The 20,485-nt window shown below is 40.2% G+C and overlaps 1 protein-coding gene across 1 annotated transcript in view; it reads right to left on the bottom strand.

Annotated features, from left to right (window-relative positions):
- Positions 1-20,485, bottom strand: part of LOC148366899 (glypican-6-like) — a 200,287-nt gene that overhangs the window by 148,316 nt on the left and 31,486 nt on the right. The window contains exon 2 of the mRNA XM_088333720.1: positions 9,309-9,467. Coding sequence (XP_088189846.1) covers positions 9,309-9,467 — 159 coding nt within the window. The remainder of the gene's footprint in view (positions 1-9,308; positions 9,468-20,485) is intronic.

Here is a 20,485-nt window from a genome sequence, read left to right as displayed (position 1 = left end):
TTATCTCCATAGCCAAAATAGTAAAGTAGTATAATGAGGACCTTCGAGACTGATGTAACCATTTGATGTCAGCTTCGAGTTGTTGGCATTTGACTTGGTAAGTACTTGACTGAACATCAAGAATGAATAATAAATGTAAAGAGCAAAGAGATGGAGGAATGCTGGGAAATCGGGAATCCATTTCAGAAACGACTTTTAGACACTCACACGATACAAAAATTGGACTTTGCCACGTGAGAGTGACGATGTTGATTTTGACGACCTTAAAAAGAAGTGCAGTAGAACTCCAGGACATATTACCCCGCCTTATAACTTTTCAATAAGAAAAAATATATTTTTTGGCCCCTCTTTACGGCATTTTCCCCACTATATTACTATGTTTTGGCGAGGTGGACCCAAGCGCAGAGATAGAAGCTGAACGACAACAGTTTGTTTAAGCACAAAGTGAATTCATAAAAAATCGAGGGGGTTGGGGGGTCGGGATACAAAAAAAGTCTAGAAAACATTTAAGGCTGGGAAAGTTCAGGAAGTCCAGAGCATACTCAGCCGAAACATCAGAAAATTAGGAGTATATATCCAACGGGCAGTCTCTGATATAGGAACAGCCTTTAATACAGGGTTCCTGATTATAGTAAGGCTCAGGTGTTGAAGAAGCGGTCCTCCAGTCCGGTTTTTTGGCGCCCCCTGGAGGATGGTGGCAGCCTGGATCATGACATTGTGCAAATTAAGTCTCCAAGATACCTACCTGCCTTTGTTCGATGCAATATAAAATGCGAGTCCATTGCTTTACTCCGTGGCATCATGAAATGGCGATATGCTATGGGCCGAACTAGCTCCCACAATGCCTTTCTCGTCATCCATTTCAGAATCTTGTGTACTTTGTATAGACATAGCATGTTGGTGATTCAATACTGCATTGTTTGCACTGTATTTATTCACTTTGGGTTCCAAAGCTGGTAGTGATGCTAAACGGAGAAGCAAAAACATGATAACCATGGAAAAGAAGCTTGTGATTCTCAAGAAATGGCTTTCCAAGTTGCACAGCAATAACCAATCGATGATCAGGACTATAGTCAAAAATAAAGAGAATACAAAAATCAGAGGGACGTTTCAACCTATGCAATACTGTCATATTTTATTCACAATTGTATTCGGAAAAATGCATACTTGCAGATGCCCTGGCTCTTAAACATACTGCGCCTTTAAGTTACCACTTGATGTCATTGCTGCTCCTATAGACATGCACGCTGTTTCTTGACGTTTTCAGTCTTGCGTCGTCATACAAGTGGCATGGCGTGTCACACGTTAGCTTATTTTAAACATTGCAAAAAAATAAAAACATAAAATATTATTTTGCCAATTTTGAGTACATTTTTTTAATGTTAAAATAGTTAACATTATTTTTGGAATGCAATAGAGAGAACATCTTTATGATAAGACAAACTATATCTTCTAACATATGGTAGATTATTTCATTTATTTAAGGAAAACAATCCCACCTATAGTATACGAAAAAAAACTGCTAGTACCTATTGTAACTATGTATTCTCTGTTTTTACTAGAACATTTAGTAAAACTAGAAAGAAACAGTTTTTTTAAACATAGCAAGTATTTGTGGTATATATACCGTAAATTCCGGACTATAAGCCGCTACTTTTTCCCCTAACTTTCAACCCTGCGGCTTATTCAGTGATGCGACCAATTTATGTCATTTTTTTTAACGGCCGCTAGCGGCACTCGAGTGTTTCTATCATTAACTGCCCTGTCAAAGCTATATTATTATTATTAAAGCTTTGAAAACTCTCTCGGTGCACCGTCTTTCTTTGTAAATATGTGTAACCCACGTATAATGTGTATTTGCAACTGTATATTTTTGTAATGTATTTATTTGTATTATTAGACACTTTTCCTGATATGTTTTGCACAGATGAACGAAAAATGAGGGGCGGAACAAACGCGGGGTGCCGAGTTTAAGTGAGGACCGCTAAAGGTGAAGGACAGACAAGGAAAGAAGAGGGGGTAAAAAGTTGGTTAAAGGAAAAGGAGTTGCGTGAGTAAATCTGTTCATTTGATACATATTTTTCCCACCCTTATCTTTGGAAATATACACTTTTTTCCTTGGATTACTTTCAACGGGACCTGGACTCTGCAGGTCTGCATCAAACCTTAAGTACCGGTATCATTTTCCGTTCATTTTGCCGGCTGTGATTTTTGGACTGTAGACTTTAATGAAGACATTTAGTTTCAATCGCGGGACTTGAAGTCGGGTTTGGGTTAATTTTGTGTTTGTGTTACATGTTTGAATGTGGGCGCATGCGGTTTATATACAGGTGCGTCTTGTGTATGTACAAAATCGGTTTTCCTCTTAAAATGTGGTGGGTGCGGCTTATAATCAGGTGCGCTCTATAGTCCGGAATTTATGGTATATATTATTTTGTTATTCTATTGTTTATTTCTGGTGTACTGGATTTTTAAAGACATTAGGCAATTAGTTTAGGTTTCTCTAGGCCTCTATATGGCAATTTCACTTTGCAATCCCCACCCCAGAACGGATTCATGTTGTATCCCGGGGGTGCACTGTATGGAAATTCTGCCGTTTGGGTCCGGGGGCATTATCGCTTTCTCTATTTAAAATCGAGCACTTAAATGTCCGTGAGGGAAGATTGCACCACGGGGGGAAATTATAGCAATCTTTGCTAATGCTCTATCGAAAGAAAATGTGTTTTTCTTGCCGGGCTATCTGAAAATATTTATTTTAGGAAAATGGGAACAAAACTTTAAAAAACGGGATGATGACCATTCGTGTCAGTGAATATATATATATATATATATATATATATATATATATATATATATATATATATATATATATATATATATACATACATATAGCGGCTAGCAGGAGTGCCTACTGAAGAGTCCAAGTAAAAGATTACAAGAGCATAGCCAAATTTGTCAAGCGTTGGGACCCAGATTAACAGATGTTAGCAATTGGAGTGGCTAGAGAAGGAAACCGTGTAAAATGACAAGCACCATATGCCAGAATCACAGAACTCAGCAAGGTTAGCTTGCATGAACAGCTTGGCTAAGGCGAGTGACACTGAAGGATGGCGCTGGAACTAACAATGACAATAGCCAGCAGCCAAGTGGCTAACATACAAGGCTAGAGAAGGAAGCAGTGGAAATAACTGGAAGACAGATCTCAGGGACAACTTCTGCATGAGTTGGTTTGACTCAGAGACCTTGAGTGTGCATGCTCTGGCTGATTGACTGACAGCAAACAGTAGCCTATCCCAGTCCCGCACCCACCCAAAATAGAACACCTTCCCTAATCGGTCCCGCGCTGTCTGGTGTCTATTAGAAATACAATGCACAATGATATCAGTGACATGACAATTAACAATCGGGGCAGCATTGGCTCAGGAGGTAAAGCGCTCGTCTTGGGATCAAGAAGTCACAAGTTTGATTCCCGGCTCCTACGAGTTCTTTGGGCAAGACACTGAATCCCTAATGCCCCCGATAGCAGGTAGTTGCCTTGCATGGCTGCTATCGGTTAGTTAGTGTGTAAAAGGGAAAAGTGTGAAGCACGTTGTGAAGCGCTTTGGGAGGTCTTCGATGACTTGAAAAGCACTATATAAAATGCAGAACATTTACATTTACATTCAATTCAATTAAAAATCTGCGAAGGAGTGAAACAGTGATACCTGAAGTCCCTGTATACCACTTTAAACTTGTGTCAAATTTGAGGCTTGACCTTTATTTTTTTCGTAAATAATGATTTCACGCTGCAAGCAAAGTCCTTTTGTAAATATGTCACAAAAAACTGCAAATGAATATTTTATGGACTTTTTTCCATTTAGCGCTGTGGCCGCGTGTGAAAGAAAGCGCGCTGTGTGCATAACTCATAGCACCCTTACCGCTCACCCCATCAGAGTGTTTTGTGTGCTTGACTAGCGTTTTGGGCTATTTACAGTTTGTTCTTTGGGTTTTTATCATAAAGTATCTCAACACTGAACATACATTATCAAATATGCTTCCGCATAAAGGATTCTTAATCGATGTACAGTCAAAACAGAGTCTGTTGGTGTGACACCTTTACTGTAAACTGTAGGTAAGAGTCTACTGGACCGAACGTCTATATGTATTAGCATTGTTCCGGCTATGCACGCACTACACTCAAATTAGAGCTAGTCAGTATTGGAACCCCACAGAGGAAATTTGCACAAGTAGAATTTTATCTCTGAGCCATATGTAGACATGAAACGACCAATATCTGGCTCGCGGGCCATAGTTTCCCGACCCCTGATCTAACGACTTATTTTTTTCTCGAATTCCATCGTTTTTTTCCCGGCCGAGGATTCTGGAAAAGCGGAGATTAGAGAGCGCTGCGGCCGGGTCAGATTTAGTTGAAAGCGGTTGTGAATAAGGGATTGTTGACGAGAGCAGTGGGGCACGGAGGCTCAACGCCGAAGCGCTCTGGTGGACCGCGATCAAAGAAGTCGCTCGAGCGGAGCCCGAGCTCAAACCCCGGCTTTCTTCAAAAGCTCACGTGCTAAACGAATCGGAAAACACGTGAACTAGCTTAAGCAGGAAGTAAAATATTGTGTTTTGTTAGATAGAGTTGACTTTAATGGTCCGGTAATTGTTGTTTGTTTTTGTTCTCTATCGTGCAATGCAATTGTTTATCACTGTGATACCTTGATACTCGACCATAATCTGTTCGGGATCGGTTTTCGACCGTTGAATTAATGTGAACCTTTTTTCCCATTTAAATTATGTTGTTTATTTTAATACCGTACCTGTCAACCTGTATGTTTTTGCCGTACAAAGTACCTTGATTATGCATTTTAAGACGTGTACGGCGTACAAGAAAATCTGTACGGAAAAACGCAAATTTGTCAATGATGGGCACCATCCGGTATACACCGACGATCACGAAACGACAAATCAATCAAGTCAAACGAGTTCACCACGGTAGCCTCTATCTCTGTATCGATTTTTTTGGTTGCAAACGAAGAAAGCGGTTTGATGCTACTGTGCGCATGCGTCTCCCACCTGGGGATTTCCCATCATGCATCATTCCATGGTAGTTGTGTAGTGAAAGGAAGTCAGTCTCTTTTTAGAGAACCAACTTTTTCAGCTCAACTCATTAAAGAGAGCCTTGCTTTGATGCATTATATTGCGAATCATTATGTTGCATAAAGAAGTTAAGAAAAAAAAAGGTATAAAAGGAGAAAATGAAAAAAGACAGGTTTGTGGTTATCCCTTAATTAATCAGTATATTACCAACAATAATTTAATGCAGAAAATGAATTAATAATTTGAATAAGAAAATGTATTATTCTACTTAAATATATTTGCATGTATTTTTTCCTTCTACAGTGAACATCCAAGCTACTTCATTTTTGAACTTTTTGATAATAAACCTCATTCATGTCGAGCAACTCAGGATCTCACAACAAAACGTTAATTAACAATATATATGATATAACAAAACACATAACATGTTAAACTACATAAATAAACACGTTTGAAAAAAAAAATATGGTGTAAGATTATCTTGTGTTTTGTAAGAGAAAATACGGCAGTTTGTAAGGGCATGGAGCCATGGAGATTGACAGGTATGTAATACATTCCTGCACATTCCAAATTAGCCAAACTATGAATGAACTGTGTACCTAAAACACCATAAACCCCAAGTTATGAAAAACATGTGTACCTAGACAATGAAGCAGTTATTATCAGTAAAATAAATAAATGAATAGATAAATCACAAGTCCTACGACAGACCAGTACTATTGCTGCAAGTGATTGATAGATCATGATCTTTGATGATGGCTTACCGTAAGGATAGTTTCTTAAAAATTTCATTCACAGCACATCGTCAAGAAAATATTGCGAAAAGGTGACGAAATCTGCATGAGTTATGTGATCAACCGGTAGCTCGACATCATGACCAGTGTTGATCATTTGTAGTCGATATAACAATTGGTAGAAATTTCCCTCAAAATGTTGTTATCAAGCCAGGACAAAATCAGTAATAACTCTGTGATCAACCTGTAGATCGCGATCGACGTAATAATCTGTGCTCATGGCTCATAGTTAAAATAGAGTATTAAAAATTCCCTTCACGATACATTGTCAAGAAAATATTGCCAAAGAGCAACAAAACCAGTATTGGCTCTGCTATCGACCCGTAGGTCATGATTTACATTATTATCTGTGCTTATCATTTATTGTTAAGATTGAATTTTGGAAGAAAAAATTCCCTTAAAATATTTTATCAAAAAATTTACAGCACATTTCTAAAGTGCAACATAATCGCAACTAGCTCGCCAACTGAGTAGTAGATGGTGATCATCAGTAATATAGTTTTGTAAGAACTGCCCATGTCATCAAGAAAAACTAAAGCACATTGCCAAAGTTCAGTACTAGCACTGGAATCAACCAGAAGATCGTGATCGACATGATAATCCGTACTGATTGTTTATCGTTAAGATGCTATCTCTTAACGACAAGTCCTCAAGAAAACCACAGCACATTGCCAAAGCGCAACAAAATCATAACTAGCTCTGCGATTAACCGGTAGATCGGGATCACGCCGCGATTTGTGCTGATCATTTCTAATTAAGATAGACTTTAGTAAAATAATCCCAGAACAAAACACATCAAGAAAACTACAGTACATTGCCAAAGCGCGATAAAATCAGTAATAGCTTTGTGATTGACTGGTAGATCACGATTGTCATCATGACCTGTGCTGATCCTTTGTCGTAAAAATTACCATTAAAACCCATCAAGAAAACCACAGTACATTGCCAAAGTGTGACAACATCAGTATTAGCTATGCGATCGAACGATAAATCTTGATCAACGTCATGATCTGTGCTGATCGTTAATGGTAAAATGTCCTTTCACAACACATCAAGAAAACTACAGCACATTGACCCATAATGACAAAATCAGTACTAGCACTGTTATCAACCGGTAGATTGTGACATACATGATCTCTGCTAATCGTTTATTGTAAAAATCCCCTACACAACACGTCATCACAAAGACTACAGCATATTCCGAAAGTGCGACAACATCAGTACCAGCAATACCATCGAAAAGTAGATCGTGAACATCGTCATGATCTGTGCTTATCGTTTATGTTTAAATTGTTCTTCACAACACATCAAAAACTTACAGCCAAAGCGTGACAAAGTCAGGACTAACTCTGTAATCCACCAGTAGATTGTGTTCGACATCAAGATCTTTGCTAATCGTTTATCGTAAAAGTTCCTTTCACAACACATCAAGAAAACTACAGCACACTGCTGAAGTATTTTATACATTTGACTATAAAGGATTTTATACGATTGACTCATAATGCAATGAAGATTTTCACTGAGTAGGCTTTAGTTCAATGACCGGTCATGATGTTCCAAATGCAGAATAATTTGTCGAGTTCTGTTGATAACAGGACTCTGACGGAGGACAGCAGGCGTTGTTTTGAGAACAAGGCGCTGTGTTGTGAGAACGGTGGGCGCAAAACAATTCCTTGGCACGCCCATGGGAGGAGCCGAGACGGCATCTTGCTGGGAGACGCGGGCCAAGAAGAGAAAGCTAAAGGACTACAGAAGAGGGCTTCCCAGAGACTCCAACGTCACTAATTCGGCCGTTTACAATAGAGTTCACTTAGTTAAATTGTTAATGAAATTAAATCTGCCCCCGTGTGAAAATGTCGGCTTTCCTGTTCATCTTTTCCCTCAAGAAACGAGCGCGCATAAATTGTTGGGTGAATGTAGGTTGTGTTTGGTTAATGGAGTCACATAACTAATTCGAACGATTTGGTAAACGGTACATTTTGATATTTAATTCCCAACACTGCCAAAGAGTGACAAAGTCAGGACTAACTGTAATCAACCAGTAAATTGTGTTCGACATCAAGATCTTTGCTAATCGTTTATCGTAAAAGTTCTTTTCACAAACATCAAGAAAACTACTGAAAATCGCCAAAGCGTGACAAAATCCGTACTGGCTCTGTAATCAACTCGTACATCACAATGTTGATCATGATCTGTGCTAATTTTATACCCTGAAAATTCCCTTCACAACACAACCTGAGGGAAACAATTCATAAAAATAGTCTGTCAGACTGACCATTTCTCTCGAAATTATGCTAGCCAACAGTGCTAGAGTAACCAAGATGGCCGATCATCTCACTCGGCCAAGCCTTTAGCTTTATTTGAGGTACAGTTTTCCGATTTTAACACTTACAGAATATATAAATGTAAAGATATATAAAAACATATTTTGGGGGGGATATTTTTACTATTTTAAAAAATGGCATATTTATACTATTTAAGATTAAACCAGCCCGGTGGCCTTGGGGGTATGGCGCCCGCCCCGAGACTGGGAGGTTGTGGTTCAAGCCTTGGCCGAGTCATACCTAAGACTTAATCATTAGTACCCGTTGCCTCCCTGCTTAGCGTTCAGCATTAGGGGTTGGAATTGGGGGGTCTGGTCACCTAATGACTCCTAACACCTCAGTTGGGTTGAGCGAGGGGGCTGGGAATCCCCTCCTCTAAATCAATCTCCCAAAAAGAGTCAGAAATGACTCTAGCCACCTCCCACTAGGGAGATATGGCTGTGGTATATATATATATATATATATATATATATATATATATATATATATATATATATATATATATATATATATATATATATATATATATATATATAATAATAAGATGAAACACTCATTTTGCTCCATCATCATATTTTCTTACTCACGGCATCGCCAAAGTGCTAAAACCAAATTCATTTCACGATCCCTTTTCGATTATCCTTCAAATCATAATCCGCAAAAGGTATTTGATCACATTTCTAAAACAGCACTGTTGATTTTTGCAGGACTTCCCTTTAAAAACATTTTTATTCGGAATCGTTCAATTATGTATCCATTTTATTGAAAAACTGATAGAATTTTTCCCTTTATTGTGCCGTAAAATGAAGCCGCCGTTGCTCGACGGCGCGTAAAGACCTCGTAAAGTCGTAACGGGGAGCGGTAAATGAAATAAAAATGAATTTTAATAATCGGAGCGAGTCACCAGGGTCTAAAAAAGAACACGTCTTCCCTTGTAGCAGACAAGATGGGGAAAAAAAAAATGGAAAAAGGGAAGCCTTCAAACTAAGCAGTCTGGTTATGTCTTATTAATCGTCGTCATGGTAATAATTCATGCTTCCATCAAGAAATCTGAATGTGACAGTCCTCGCGTGGCTGAGAGCGAATCGGCGGCACGGAAGACGCGACTCACCATCAAACTTTTTATGGCTGGCGACGAACGTGGATCTCATTCCTCGGCTGCTTTCCTCAACCAGTTTCTCGAAGTCCGACTTGCTCTGCTGATGGAGCTTATCCTCCATGTCGGAGGTGCAGCAGGTGTGTCCCTGAGGGCAGACTCGAAGGTGCTCACCTGAGAGAAAAACACGTAAATATGTATTTTAACGGTCTCGTTTTTGTCTTTGATACAAAGGCCTTGTTCAATCCAGAACAACAAAGACAGCAGATACTCTGGCTTTACATACGCATGCGGGAGGAGCCGGATCGTGCACCTACACTCGCCAATTTGCTGCTCTCCCGGCATTTCATTAACGAAGATTGAAGCAAATTAACTTGATCGTGTTGATAGATAGATAGATAGATAGATAGATAGATAGATAGATAGATAGATAGATAGATAGATAGATAGATAGATAGATAGATAGATAGATAGATAGATAGATAGATAGATAGATAGATAGATAGATAGATAGATAGATAGATAGATAGATAGATAGATAGATAGATAGATAGATAGATAGATAGATAGATACTTTATTCATCCCCAGCAGTAACCTTGTGTTGAAAATAAAACAATAATAAAGTAAAAGGAATATAATACATAGATACCCAGTGTAACGTGTTGATATAGAGTATTTAAATAGTGCTACATAAAATACACACTGTAATAAAAATAGGGTAATATGCAATGTGGGGGTGTGGTTTAATGTGGGTTTTTACTCCCTCGGGTGGAGTTAAAGAACCTCATGGCACGAGGAAGAAATTATCTCCTCAGTTTGTCCGTGGAACAAGACTGTGACAACAGTCTGTCGCTGAAGCTGCTCTTCTGTTTGGAGATGAACCAGAAAGACACCAGGAAGAGGGAAAAAACGTCATAGTAATACTAGTAATTGACTAAATGTATGATGACTATGTGTTTCAAGCAGGATTTTGTGACACCAGGATCATGCCAAAAAGAATGAAGCTCATAGAAATACAAAAAAGAGCCATTATTTTACTATATGAGTCACACAGTTTTTATGTCTTGTGACACTAGGAAGAGGCCAAATATAATGAAGTCATAGTAATACTAGTAATCAACTAAATGTAGGATGACTATGTGTTTCAAGCAGGATTTTGTGATACCAGTAACATGTCAAAAAGATTGAAGCTCATAGGAATACAAGTAAAATAGTGAATATTTTACGATATGAGTCACACCGTTTTTATGTCTTGTTACTCCAGGAAGAGGCCAAATAGAATGAGGTCATAGTAATACTAGTAATTGTCTCAAGGAGGAGGCCTAATAGAATGAAGTCATATCAGTACTAGGAAACGACTAAATGTATGGTGTGTTTCACACAGGGTTTTGTGACACCAGGAACATGCCAAAAAGAATGAAGCGCATAGAAATACAAAAAAAAGTCAGTATTTTACTATATGAGTCACACAGTCTTTATGTCTTGTGACTCCAGGAAGAGGCCAAATAGAATGAAGTCACAGTAATAACAGTAATTGACTAAATGTACTATGACGATGTGTTTCAAGCAGGATTTTGTGACACCAGGAACATGTCAAAAAGAATGAAGCTCATAGGAATACAAGTAAAATAGTGAATATTTTACGATATGAGTCACACAGTTTTTATGTCTTGTTACTCCAGGAAGAGGCCAAATAGAATGAGGTCATAGTAATACTAGTAATTGTCTCAAGGAGGAGGCCTAATAGAATGAAGTTATATCAATACTAGGAAACGACTAAATAATAATAATAATAATAATAATGTATGGTGTGTTTCACACAGGGTTTTGTGACACCAGGAACATGCCAAAAAGAATGAAACTCATAGAAATTATATTAAAAGAGTCAATATTTTACAAGATGAATCACACAGTCTGCATGTCTTGTGTCTCAAGGAAGAGGCCGAATAGAAAAAGTCATAGTAATACTCGTAAATGACTAAATGTGTGATGACTATGTGTTTCACACAGGGTTTTGTGACACCAGGAACATGCCAAAAAGAATGAAACACGTGTAAAATTGTCACAAACCAGGAACGGAGATGGGACCCAATTGCTTTCGTTTTACTCAGTTTTATTTAGGAGGAGAAAAGGACTTGCATCCACGATCCGATGATCGTCGGTCACGGGTAGCAGATAGCTGGAACCAGAAAAACAGGTCGATGGCCGGGGCGGAGGAGCAAAAACATAAACGGGTTCAGAAAAAGGTCGGCAACGGGAATCAGACGGAGAACAGGGCGTGATAGAGTCAGGAGCCACAAAAGTTTGCCTAGCGTGTAGCGTAGGTTCACAAACGATCCGACAAATGTAGACAGGAAAGCGAGGTTTAAAAAAGAGATAGCAGCCAATCAGCGTCCGCGGCTGTTGGCGCCAACGGAGCAGACTCAGGTGCCCCGCATCAGTAATCATGACAAAAATAGTAAGTATTTTAAACTCATGCATGTCACTTGACACCATGAAAAGGTCAAGAAGAATGAAGCTCATAGAAATACAAGTAATTAGGTAGATTGGTAATGACTATATGCACCATCCATCCTGCTTATCTAGCGATATCAAAATCTCGCGACGCCTGGAATAGATTAAAAAAAAGATGGACCAGAGCCTGAGTGGAAAATCAGTAACTCCTGTATCGTGAATGCTACTATACATTTTTCCACCGTAAAGCTGATGTATTGTGCATTTGAAATAAATCAAATGTTTTTGCCATTTTGCTGCAAATGTCCGTGACGTTTTGGACGTGAACAGCATCCGTGAAATTGTGGGCGCTCTCATTCTCTTTAACGTGGCACATTCACGTTCCGACGGATGTTTATATGACATAAACGGCTAACCTCGTTAAACGAGCTGCTGATAACTGCTAGCGGCGCAATGGAATAAAAATAAAACATGTCGGGGCTGTGCACTGCGGGTTATGTAATGAACACGCTTTTAATATTAATAACGTGTTCATTGTATTATCACATCAGTGATACAAAAATGATGATGATGTGAAATATTGAGATTTAAAAACTAAATCAAGAAATCTACTATGAATGTTTGAAACACATTTGAAATTAAATGCATGCAATGTTAAGTCAGGTTTACTTGTGACACCCTTAATCGCAAGGAGTCTCAAAGGGCTGCACAGACCACAGATTATTGCAAACCACAGACTATTATGACACCATCCCCTGATCTAGAACCTACATGAGGGCAAGAAAAAACTCAAAAACCTCAACATGAGAAAAAGGAAAAAACCTTGAAAAGGGACAGCACATTAGCTAATCCCCTTCCAGGATGACCAGGCTGCAATGGATGTTGCATTAACAAACAATAAAATCAAAAAATAAAATATAGAATAATTGAAGTCCAATATAAAATAAAAATTGACCATGTTGCAATGGATGTTGCATTTACAAATAATACAATTAACAAATTAAAAAAAAAATAAAAAATGATGACCATGTTACAATGGAAGTAGCATTAACAAACTATACACAAACATTGTCAACATGTCACGGTTGCCATGGCACCCAATTGGCCCCGCCAGTGTGGCGCCAATTGCAGCTTGTTGACCGATTGGCTCCCTGTCAGCATTTAAACTCTGCCCTGTTAGTCCCCTTTTGTCGGTCCGTCTGCGAACCTCAGCTCACGCCAGGCGAGCCTTTCGACCCTGACTCTCTCCTGTTCTGATTCCCGTTTTTTTGCCGATTCCGACCCCTATTTCTGAACTCGACTACGTTTTGCTCAGCCGTCCCGGCCATCGATCTGTTTTTCCCCGCTCTCAACACTGCCTTCGCTCGCCACAGAAATACCACTTCCACGTCTGAGTAGCCTGCTCCCCACCATCAACCATCTACGGATCGTGTATACTATCCTTTCCTTTCCTCCGAATAAAACTAAGAGAAACGCACGCAAGTGGGTCCTGTCTTCGTTCTGGTCCTGACACAACATGAACGATAAGCCATTCATAAGCTATAGAATATGAGTGTTTAAGCCTAGATTTAAACAGTAAAAAGTATATTAACAAAACAAATAAATACATTTGTTTCACACAAATATAATTTAGTATTATATGTATTCAATTCCAAAACGTTATTTTCACTTATAGGTTTCTTTTTCAGTCCCATTTCTTGTCTTTTCTGTTTTAATTTCATTTCATTTTTAATTGGGTAATACAGGGAGCTCTACAAGGGCCAACTATTTTGAAATTGAAAAAAAACAGACCATGAAATTTCAAATAAATTTGTTCATTCTGAATTTTGAATTTTGTTGTTATTTATTAAAAAAAACAACACTAACTGTGTGAACGTTTTGTTTAAGTTGAAAATAATTTTGAATACTTTGGCAATTATTTTGAGTAAATATTTCAATTTTCCATTTAGGGTCGTAGGGGCACCATTTTCTGTGGTGTGTCACTAAAAAAATAAGCATTTTTTTTGCCAATGGATCAATACTTATGGTTGCAGTGTGGAAAGAGTGTGCATCAAAGAATAAATGAATAAATTAATAAATGAATTAATGGGATGCTGCAAGAATTTTGTGGCAATAACCTTGATTAAATACATCAAAAGAGGTGATTTCAAAGGTCTAAGAAGTCCCTGATGTCTGTTGTTATCATGGGCTCATGTCCTGTCAAATGTCCAACATTCTAATTAGAAAAACTGAACGAATAATTGCAGAGTTGTATTATTATATTTTCCGTTTCTGGAATTCCGGTCGACCGAGACGTCTAACTCAAGCGCACTCGCATACATAAACAAGTCGTAAACAAGTTTTGACTAATTGGAAGCGGAGGTGTTGCGTTCAGGCGCACTCGCGGACAGAATACGGATCTGCGCACTTGCATTTGATGAGCTTTTGTCATGCACCGACACGACCGACGTTACCGTTCCAAAGCGATCCGAAGTGATGTGACTGTGCCTCAACGCTGTAAGCAATCGCCGCTTCCGACTTCGCAGACTAGCACATGAAATAGCCATCTTTCTCGGAGTAAAAAAATGTGAATTGAATCATGATAAAGTTCTACAGACGTTTAACCATTTGTCTTCTGGGGCACAAAAGCAATAGCCCTAAATATTGGGTTAGCAGGCATATTGGATCAAAATCCACATAACAGAACACTTTACAGTTGATCCCCAGGATACAGCGTCCTCGCGTTTTGACATTTTTCTCCTTACGGTTCATTCAGAAATTTGTGTGCTATGTAAAGTGATCCAATACTATATATATGTGATAACCATGGAAATTAAGTTCACGATCAATACAAACATGAAGAAGGCACACACGGCATTGCGCTCACTTAGTTGCATTGGCCATAACCGATCCACAATTCTGGAGCAATAGTAACAGCCGAGAATTTGGGTTTAAATGTATCCAGGGTTAAAAATGTTCATAAAAGAACACAATACCGTAGAACCCTGGAATACAGCATCCCCGCCATATGATATTTACACCCTACGGTTCATTCAAAATCAGTAACACTGTATTTTTTTGTACCGAAAGATTGCAATAAAAACATGATAACCATGGAAATAAAGCTTGAAATTGATAAAAACATTTAATGGGCACGCACATCATGCTAAGTTGCATTGGCCATGACCAAGAAACGATCCTGGGGCACAATGGCAATAGCCAAGAATTTGGGGTGAAAACTATCCCTTATCGAAACGGATTATATTACTATTACTATAAATATATATTACTGTTTTTTGGGGCCCTGTATACTGTATGTTGCATATATGCAAATAAAACATTGAAAACTGTACTTTTGGGATGGTTTATACTGGACTAATTTTCAGCAAAGAAGACGACTATGGTACAGAAGAAGATGATGCTAGTTTTTGGTAAAAACGAAAATGCTGTTTTTCCACATTGTCCAATGTTTTCAACATAGAAGAGAAAAAAAAAAGTTAGTTTTGAATTGTAAATGGTCTGCATTTTATATAATGCTTTTCAAGACTGCCCAAAGCGCTTTACTATGTGCTTCACACTTACCCATTCACACTCACATACCGATAGCAGCGTCAGCCATGCAAGGCCTGTTTATCGGGGGCATTAGTGATTTAGAGTCTTGCCCAAGGACACTTGACTTATAAGACAGAGGAGCCGGGAATCGAACCTTGATCCCAAGACAGGAGCTTTACCTCCTGAGCTAAGGCCGCCCCGATATATATGTTCATAATAATGATATACGTTCAAACAAATACTTTTTTCCGTTTACGTTTAAGGTATTTTGATTTTGTCATAACGGATGAGTTACGACACCGGATATCCCCTATAGCTGATATCAAGGTAGCGATACATGTTGCGCAATAACAGTGAATCCCGCCCTCTTGTCTAGCGAGTTAAATGGGTTTTCAGATGCGCCAAATTTGTCATTTTGAGTCAGAACTAGTTTTAAAATGAATGATCTGTAAATAAACCAAAAACTAATAGGTTCCTGTGCTAAACAGAAGAAAAATCCATTATCTGCGGGTGTGATAATCCTGCGAAGAACTCCCGCAGGGATTCATTAGCGTACCTGGCCAAAGGGCGAGGAGCGTATGTTTCGCGCCATCTGTCGCATCCCTTGACCGTTCTCTCCTCGCCGTGGAAAATAATTCCAAGAGATCCCGAGGTCAAACGCAGAATTAATAGAGAGAAGGGAACATTTGCAATTCGGAGAAGAAGTGAGAAACCTGAGGGGGGCCCTCGCAGCTCCGGCTCATCAAATCCTTTCAAGGAAATCGAATAAAAATGTCATCAAATTTGCACTCGGTTTAAATGATAATAGACGGACAAGCAGGTTTTTCAAACCAGTGTGGTTTCGGTCTCTACGTCCCTTCGTTTTTCTAGCCATTCTCCCGGGTTTCTTTGTGTTGTTCTTCCGTGCATCCAACCATATTTGTCCATCCATCATTCATCATACTGTTCACCTGCTAAAAGTAACACCCATCTTTTCATCCATCCCCCAAGTGTCCATTCATCCATCAATCCATAAATCTGTTTGTCAATCCATCCAGCCATCCATTCCCTATTTGTCCCTCCACCAAGTGCCAAACCCTTTGTCCATCCATCGATAAATCTATCTACCTGTCCAACCGTCCATCCATTATCTGCACTTATTATCCTCAGTAGGGTCGCGGGAGTGCTGGAGCTCATCCGGACAGTGGACAGAGTACATCCTGAACTGGTTGCCAGCCAGTCGCAGGGCACACAGGGACAGACAACTGACTCACTCATTCACACCTAGGGACAATTTGGACCGGCCAATTAACCTGACATTTTTGGCAATGTGCGAGGAAACCGGAGTTCCCGGAGGAAACCCGCACAGGCACGGGGTGAACATGCAAACTCCACAAGGGGGAGGCTGCAGAAGCAGGACTTGAACCCTGAACTTTCGCACCATGAGGCTGCTAATAAACTTTCTTAACGTGATACAATTGTGGTCCCCGTCTGTCTGATCTGTGAAAACATCCACAAATCTATGTATTTATCCACCTACATCCTTATCCATCGCCCCATCTATAAATCCATTGTCTACCTTTCGATAAATATATTTGAACATCCGTCCACCATAAATATATTTCAAAATGTATTCATCCATCCATCCATAAAGCAAATATCCATCATTATGTCCATTCATCCATCCCTTCATCGACCATAATGTCATGATTACTGATGCGGGGCACCTGAGCCTGCTCCATTGGCGCCAACAGCCGCAGACCCTGATTGGCTGCTTCCTCTTTTTTAGACCCCCGCCTTCCTGACAACACTCGTCGGATCGTTTGTGAACCTACGCTACACGCTAGGCAAACTTTTGTGACTCCTGACTCTATTCTGCCCTGTTCTCCATCTGATTCCTGTTGCCGACCTCTTTTTTTGGACCCGTTTATGTTTTTGCTCCTCCGCCCCGTCCATCGACCTGTTTTTTCTCGCTGTCAACGAGTAACTTCGCTCGACACGGAAGTTCCACTTCCGCGTTCCTGCTATCTGTTACCCGTGACCGACGATCATCAGATCTTGGATGCAAGTCCTTTCCCCTAATAAATAAAACTGAGTAAAACGAACGCAATTGGGTCCCGTCTGCGTTCCTGGTCCGTGACATATCTATCGATAAATATATTTGTGCATCCGTCCTCCATAAACATATTTGAAAATGTATTTTTCCATCCATCCATAAAGCAAATTGTCCATCATTATGTCCATTCATTCATCCCTCCATCTGACCATAAAGCTTATTTTTATTCCGTCCATACATACATGTATGCAGGGTTGGGTAGGGTTACTTGAACTTGATTACTTTCAATTACTTTTGGATTACTCCAATACCAAATATGCTAATAAAAGACAAAAGAAACTAAATAGGAATACAATTACAAAATTTTGTGCAGGCTTGGGGAGTAACGGAACACATGGAACGGCAAAAATGATGTTGGATTTATTTTCATTTTGTTTCTGTCGCATTTTATGTTAGTTTTGCCGGAGATTAAAGAGATCAAAGCCAGGAGAGAAAGCTTACCACGTGTTGTGAGTCATCATTTTATTCATATTAAGTTTCTTTTGTCTTTTATTAGCATATTTGGTATTGGAGTAATCCAAAAGTCATTGAAAGTAATCAAGTTAAAGTAACCCTACCCAACCCTGCATACATGTATACATGTCTATTCATCCATACATGTATTCCTCCATCCATCTTTCCTTCCCAACCTCCCTTCCTCCATCTATCTATCTATCTATCTATCTATCTATCTATCTATCTATCTATCTATCTACCTATCCTTCCGCCAGTCCGTCCGTCCATCCATCTCCTGTCTCACTTATACTAACAAGACAGTAATGTCTTGGGCTCTCCAGAAAATCTTCATACTTATTCCGACTTCCAATCAGAGGGTTGACAGTCATCCTCCATCAGATGTATGAAAGCATCCAGGAGCTAGCGTTCACATATGCTTCCTGCGCCATTATTACTCATCAACGGAAATGCATGAAGTGGAAGGGGCTCCAATTACTGCACTAAATCACATCTGTCTGCATGCCGAAGTGGGAAAAATGCATCAAGCGTGATTGATCTCGGTGCCGCTTTGCCATCTGGATCTCGTGTCTATCACCCGCTTTCAAGTCGGTCCGCCGGGGCCGGAGACCTTAATTCCACGTGTCCAAATAGGATGACACAGATAACTCCCGTCTCTAGCCATATGTTTCCACACTGGGACAGTGCTCAGGTTTTTTTTTTAACTTTCAAATACAGTAGACCCTTTAAATACAGCGACCCTGCCTTAGACTGGCAGTGAATGAGATTCTATTTCATAAAATCTATGTTTACAAGATCTCAGGTGAGACTTTCGATGCTCATTGGTTGGTTTCCCTGATTCCTTCTGGTGCTGAATTTGAACATATCATCTCATCTCATTAGCCGTACCGCTTATCCTCAATAGGGTCGCGGGGGGGCTGTAACCCATCCCAGCCATCTCCGGGCAGTGGGCAGGGGACACTCTGAACTGGTTGCCAGCCAATCACAGGGCACACAGGGACAGACAACTCATTCGCTCATTCACACCTAGGGACAATTTGGACCAACAACTCACCTGACACGCATGTTTTTTTGGAACGCGGGAGGAAACCGGAGTGCCCGGAGGAAACCCACGCAAGCACGGGGAGAACATACAAACTCCGCACAGGAAGTCTGGAGCTGGATTTGAACCCACGACAGGTTCCCATGACATGAACTGTGCCGCACAAGCGCTAACCACTGCGCCGCGCTGCCTGAATTTGAACATCAGGTAATCAATTTACAAGTGGAAACATGGTGGATGAAAAGTAGAATAAGCAGGGAAAAAAACTGTCAGAACCCACAAAGACGGAGGACCCAGACGCGTAACGTTTTCACACAAGCTTTATTTTACGGGAATGGGGCAGTCATGTGCAGGAACACAAACGCCAGTGATTCGGCGATCGCAGGGCGGAAGATGTGAGACAGAGAAGTCAGAGGCAGATGAGATCGAGGCCTGACAGAACAGATGGGATGGGTACAGGACACACGGGAAGACACCGGACGGGACAGACGGGATCAATACCGGATACTGAGGCAAGATACAGGATAAATACCGGAAACCGAAGACTGGAGCAAGATACCGGACAGGATGAGACCGACGGGATTGATACCGGATACTGGAGACTGGAGCAAGATACCGAACAGGACGAGACAGGCGGGATCAATATCGGTTACTGGAGACTGGAGCAAGATACCGGACAGGACGAGACTGACGGGATCGATATCGTATACTGGAGTCTGGAGCAAGATACCAAACAGGACGAGACAGGCGGGATCAATATCGGTTACTGGAGGCTGGAGCAAGATACTGGACAGGATGAGACAGACGGGGTCGATACTGGATACTTGAGGCTGGAGCAAGATACCGGACAGGATGAGACAGACGAGGTCAATACTGGATACTTGAGGCTGGAGCAAGATACCGGACAGGAAGAGACAGACGGGCTCAATACCGGATACTGGAGGCTGGAGCAAGATACCAGACAGGATGAGACAGACGGGGTCGATACTGGATACTTGATACACGAGCAGGAAACCGGATTGAGTCAAAACACAAGTCTTGCAAGTGCAGAGGTTCGTTGACGGACTCACAAGGAGTGAATGAGAGCACTGACTTTAAATAGGAGGGAAGCCAGTCAGGCAACGGGCAGGGCCAAGTAAGGGCAATGGTCAACAGTGACAAAAACAACTAGTACAGTACATTTTGCAAAGCCAGGAACTACAGTAGACCCCCAGGAAACAGCAACGTTGCCTCATGTGTTTACTTAAAGATGATGAATACGATTTTTGGCCTCTCTTAATGTCACTTTCCAGCACTTTATCACAAAGACAACAATTTATTTGGCATGCCCAAAATTATATAATTCAATCTTTATCTTGTTCGTGTTTATGACAGTTTACGGCTCTAAGATGCCTGTATGCTATTGGTTGACATCATGCTTTTGGTTTGTGTCATGGAATGATGGAGACATGATATTGGATGAATTACCTCCCACAATACCCTTCTCTGCACTGAGTTCAGAATCTCATGTGCTTTTTACAGACTTAAAATAGTGTCAGCACAATACTGGATTCTTTGTGCTGTATATATCTGCTGTGGGTCCAAAGCTTTGAAAAAGGGAGAAGCAAAAACATGAT

Source organism: Urocampus carinirostris, chromosome 4 (genome assembly GCF_059441175.1).
Source record: "Urocampus carinirostris isolate Australia breed hairy pipefish chromosome 4, RoL_Ucar_1.0, whole genome shotgun sequence".
Classification (NCBI taxonomy): Eukaryota; Metazoa; Chordata; class Actinopteri; order Syngnathiformes; family Syngnathidae; genus Urocampus; species Urocampus carinirostris.
Note: the sequence above shows the minus strand (reverse complement) of the source record. Positions and strands in the feature narration are given on the sequence as shown.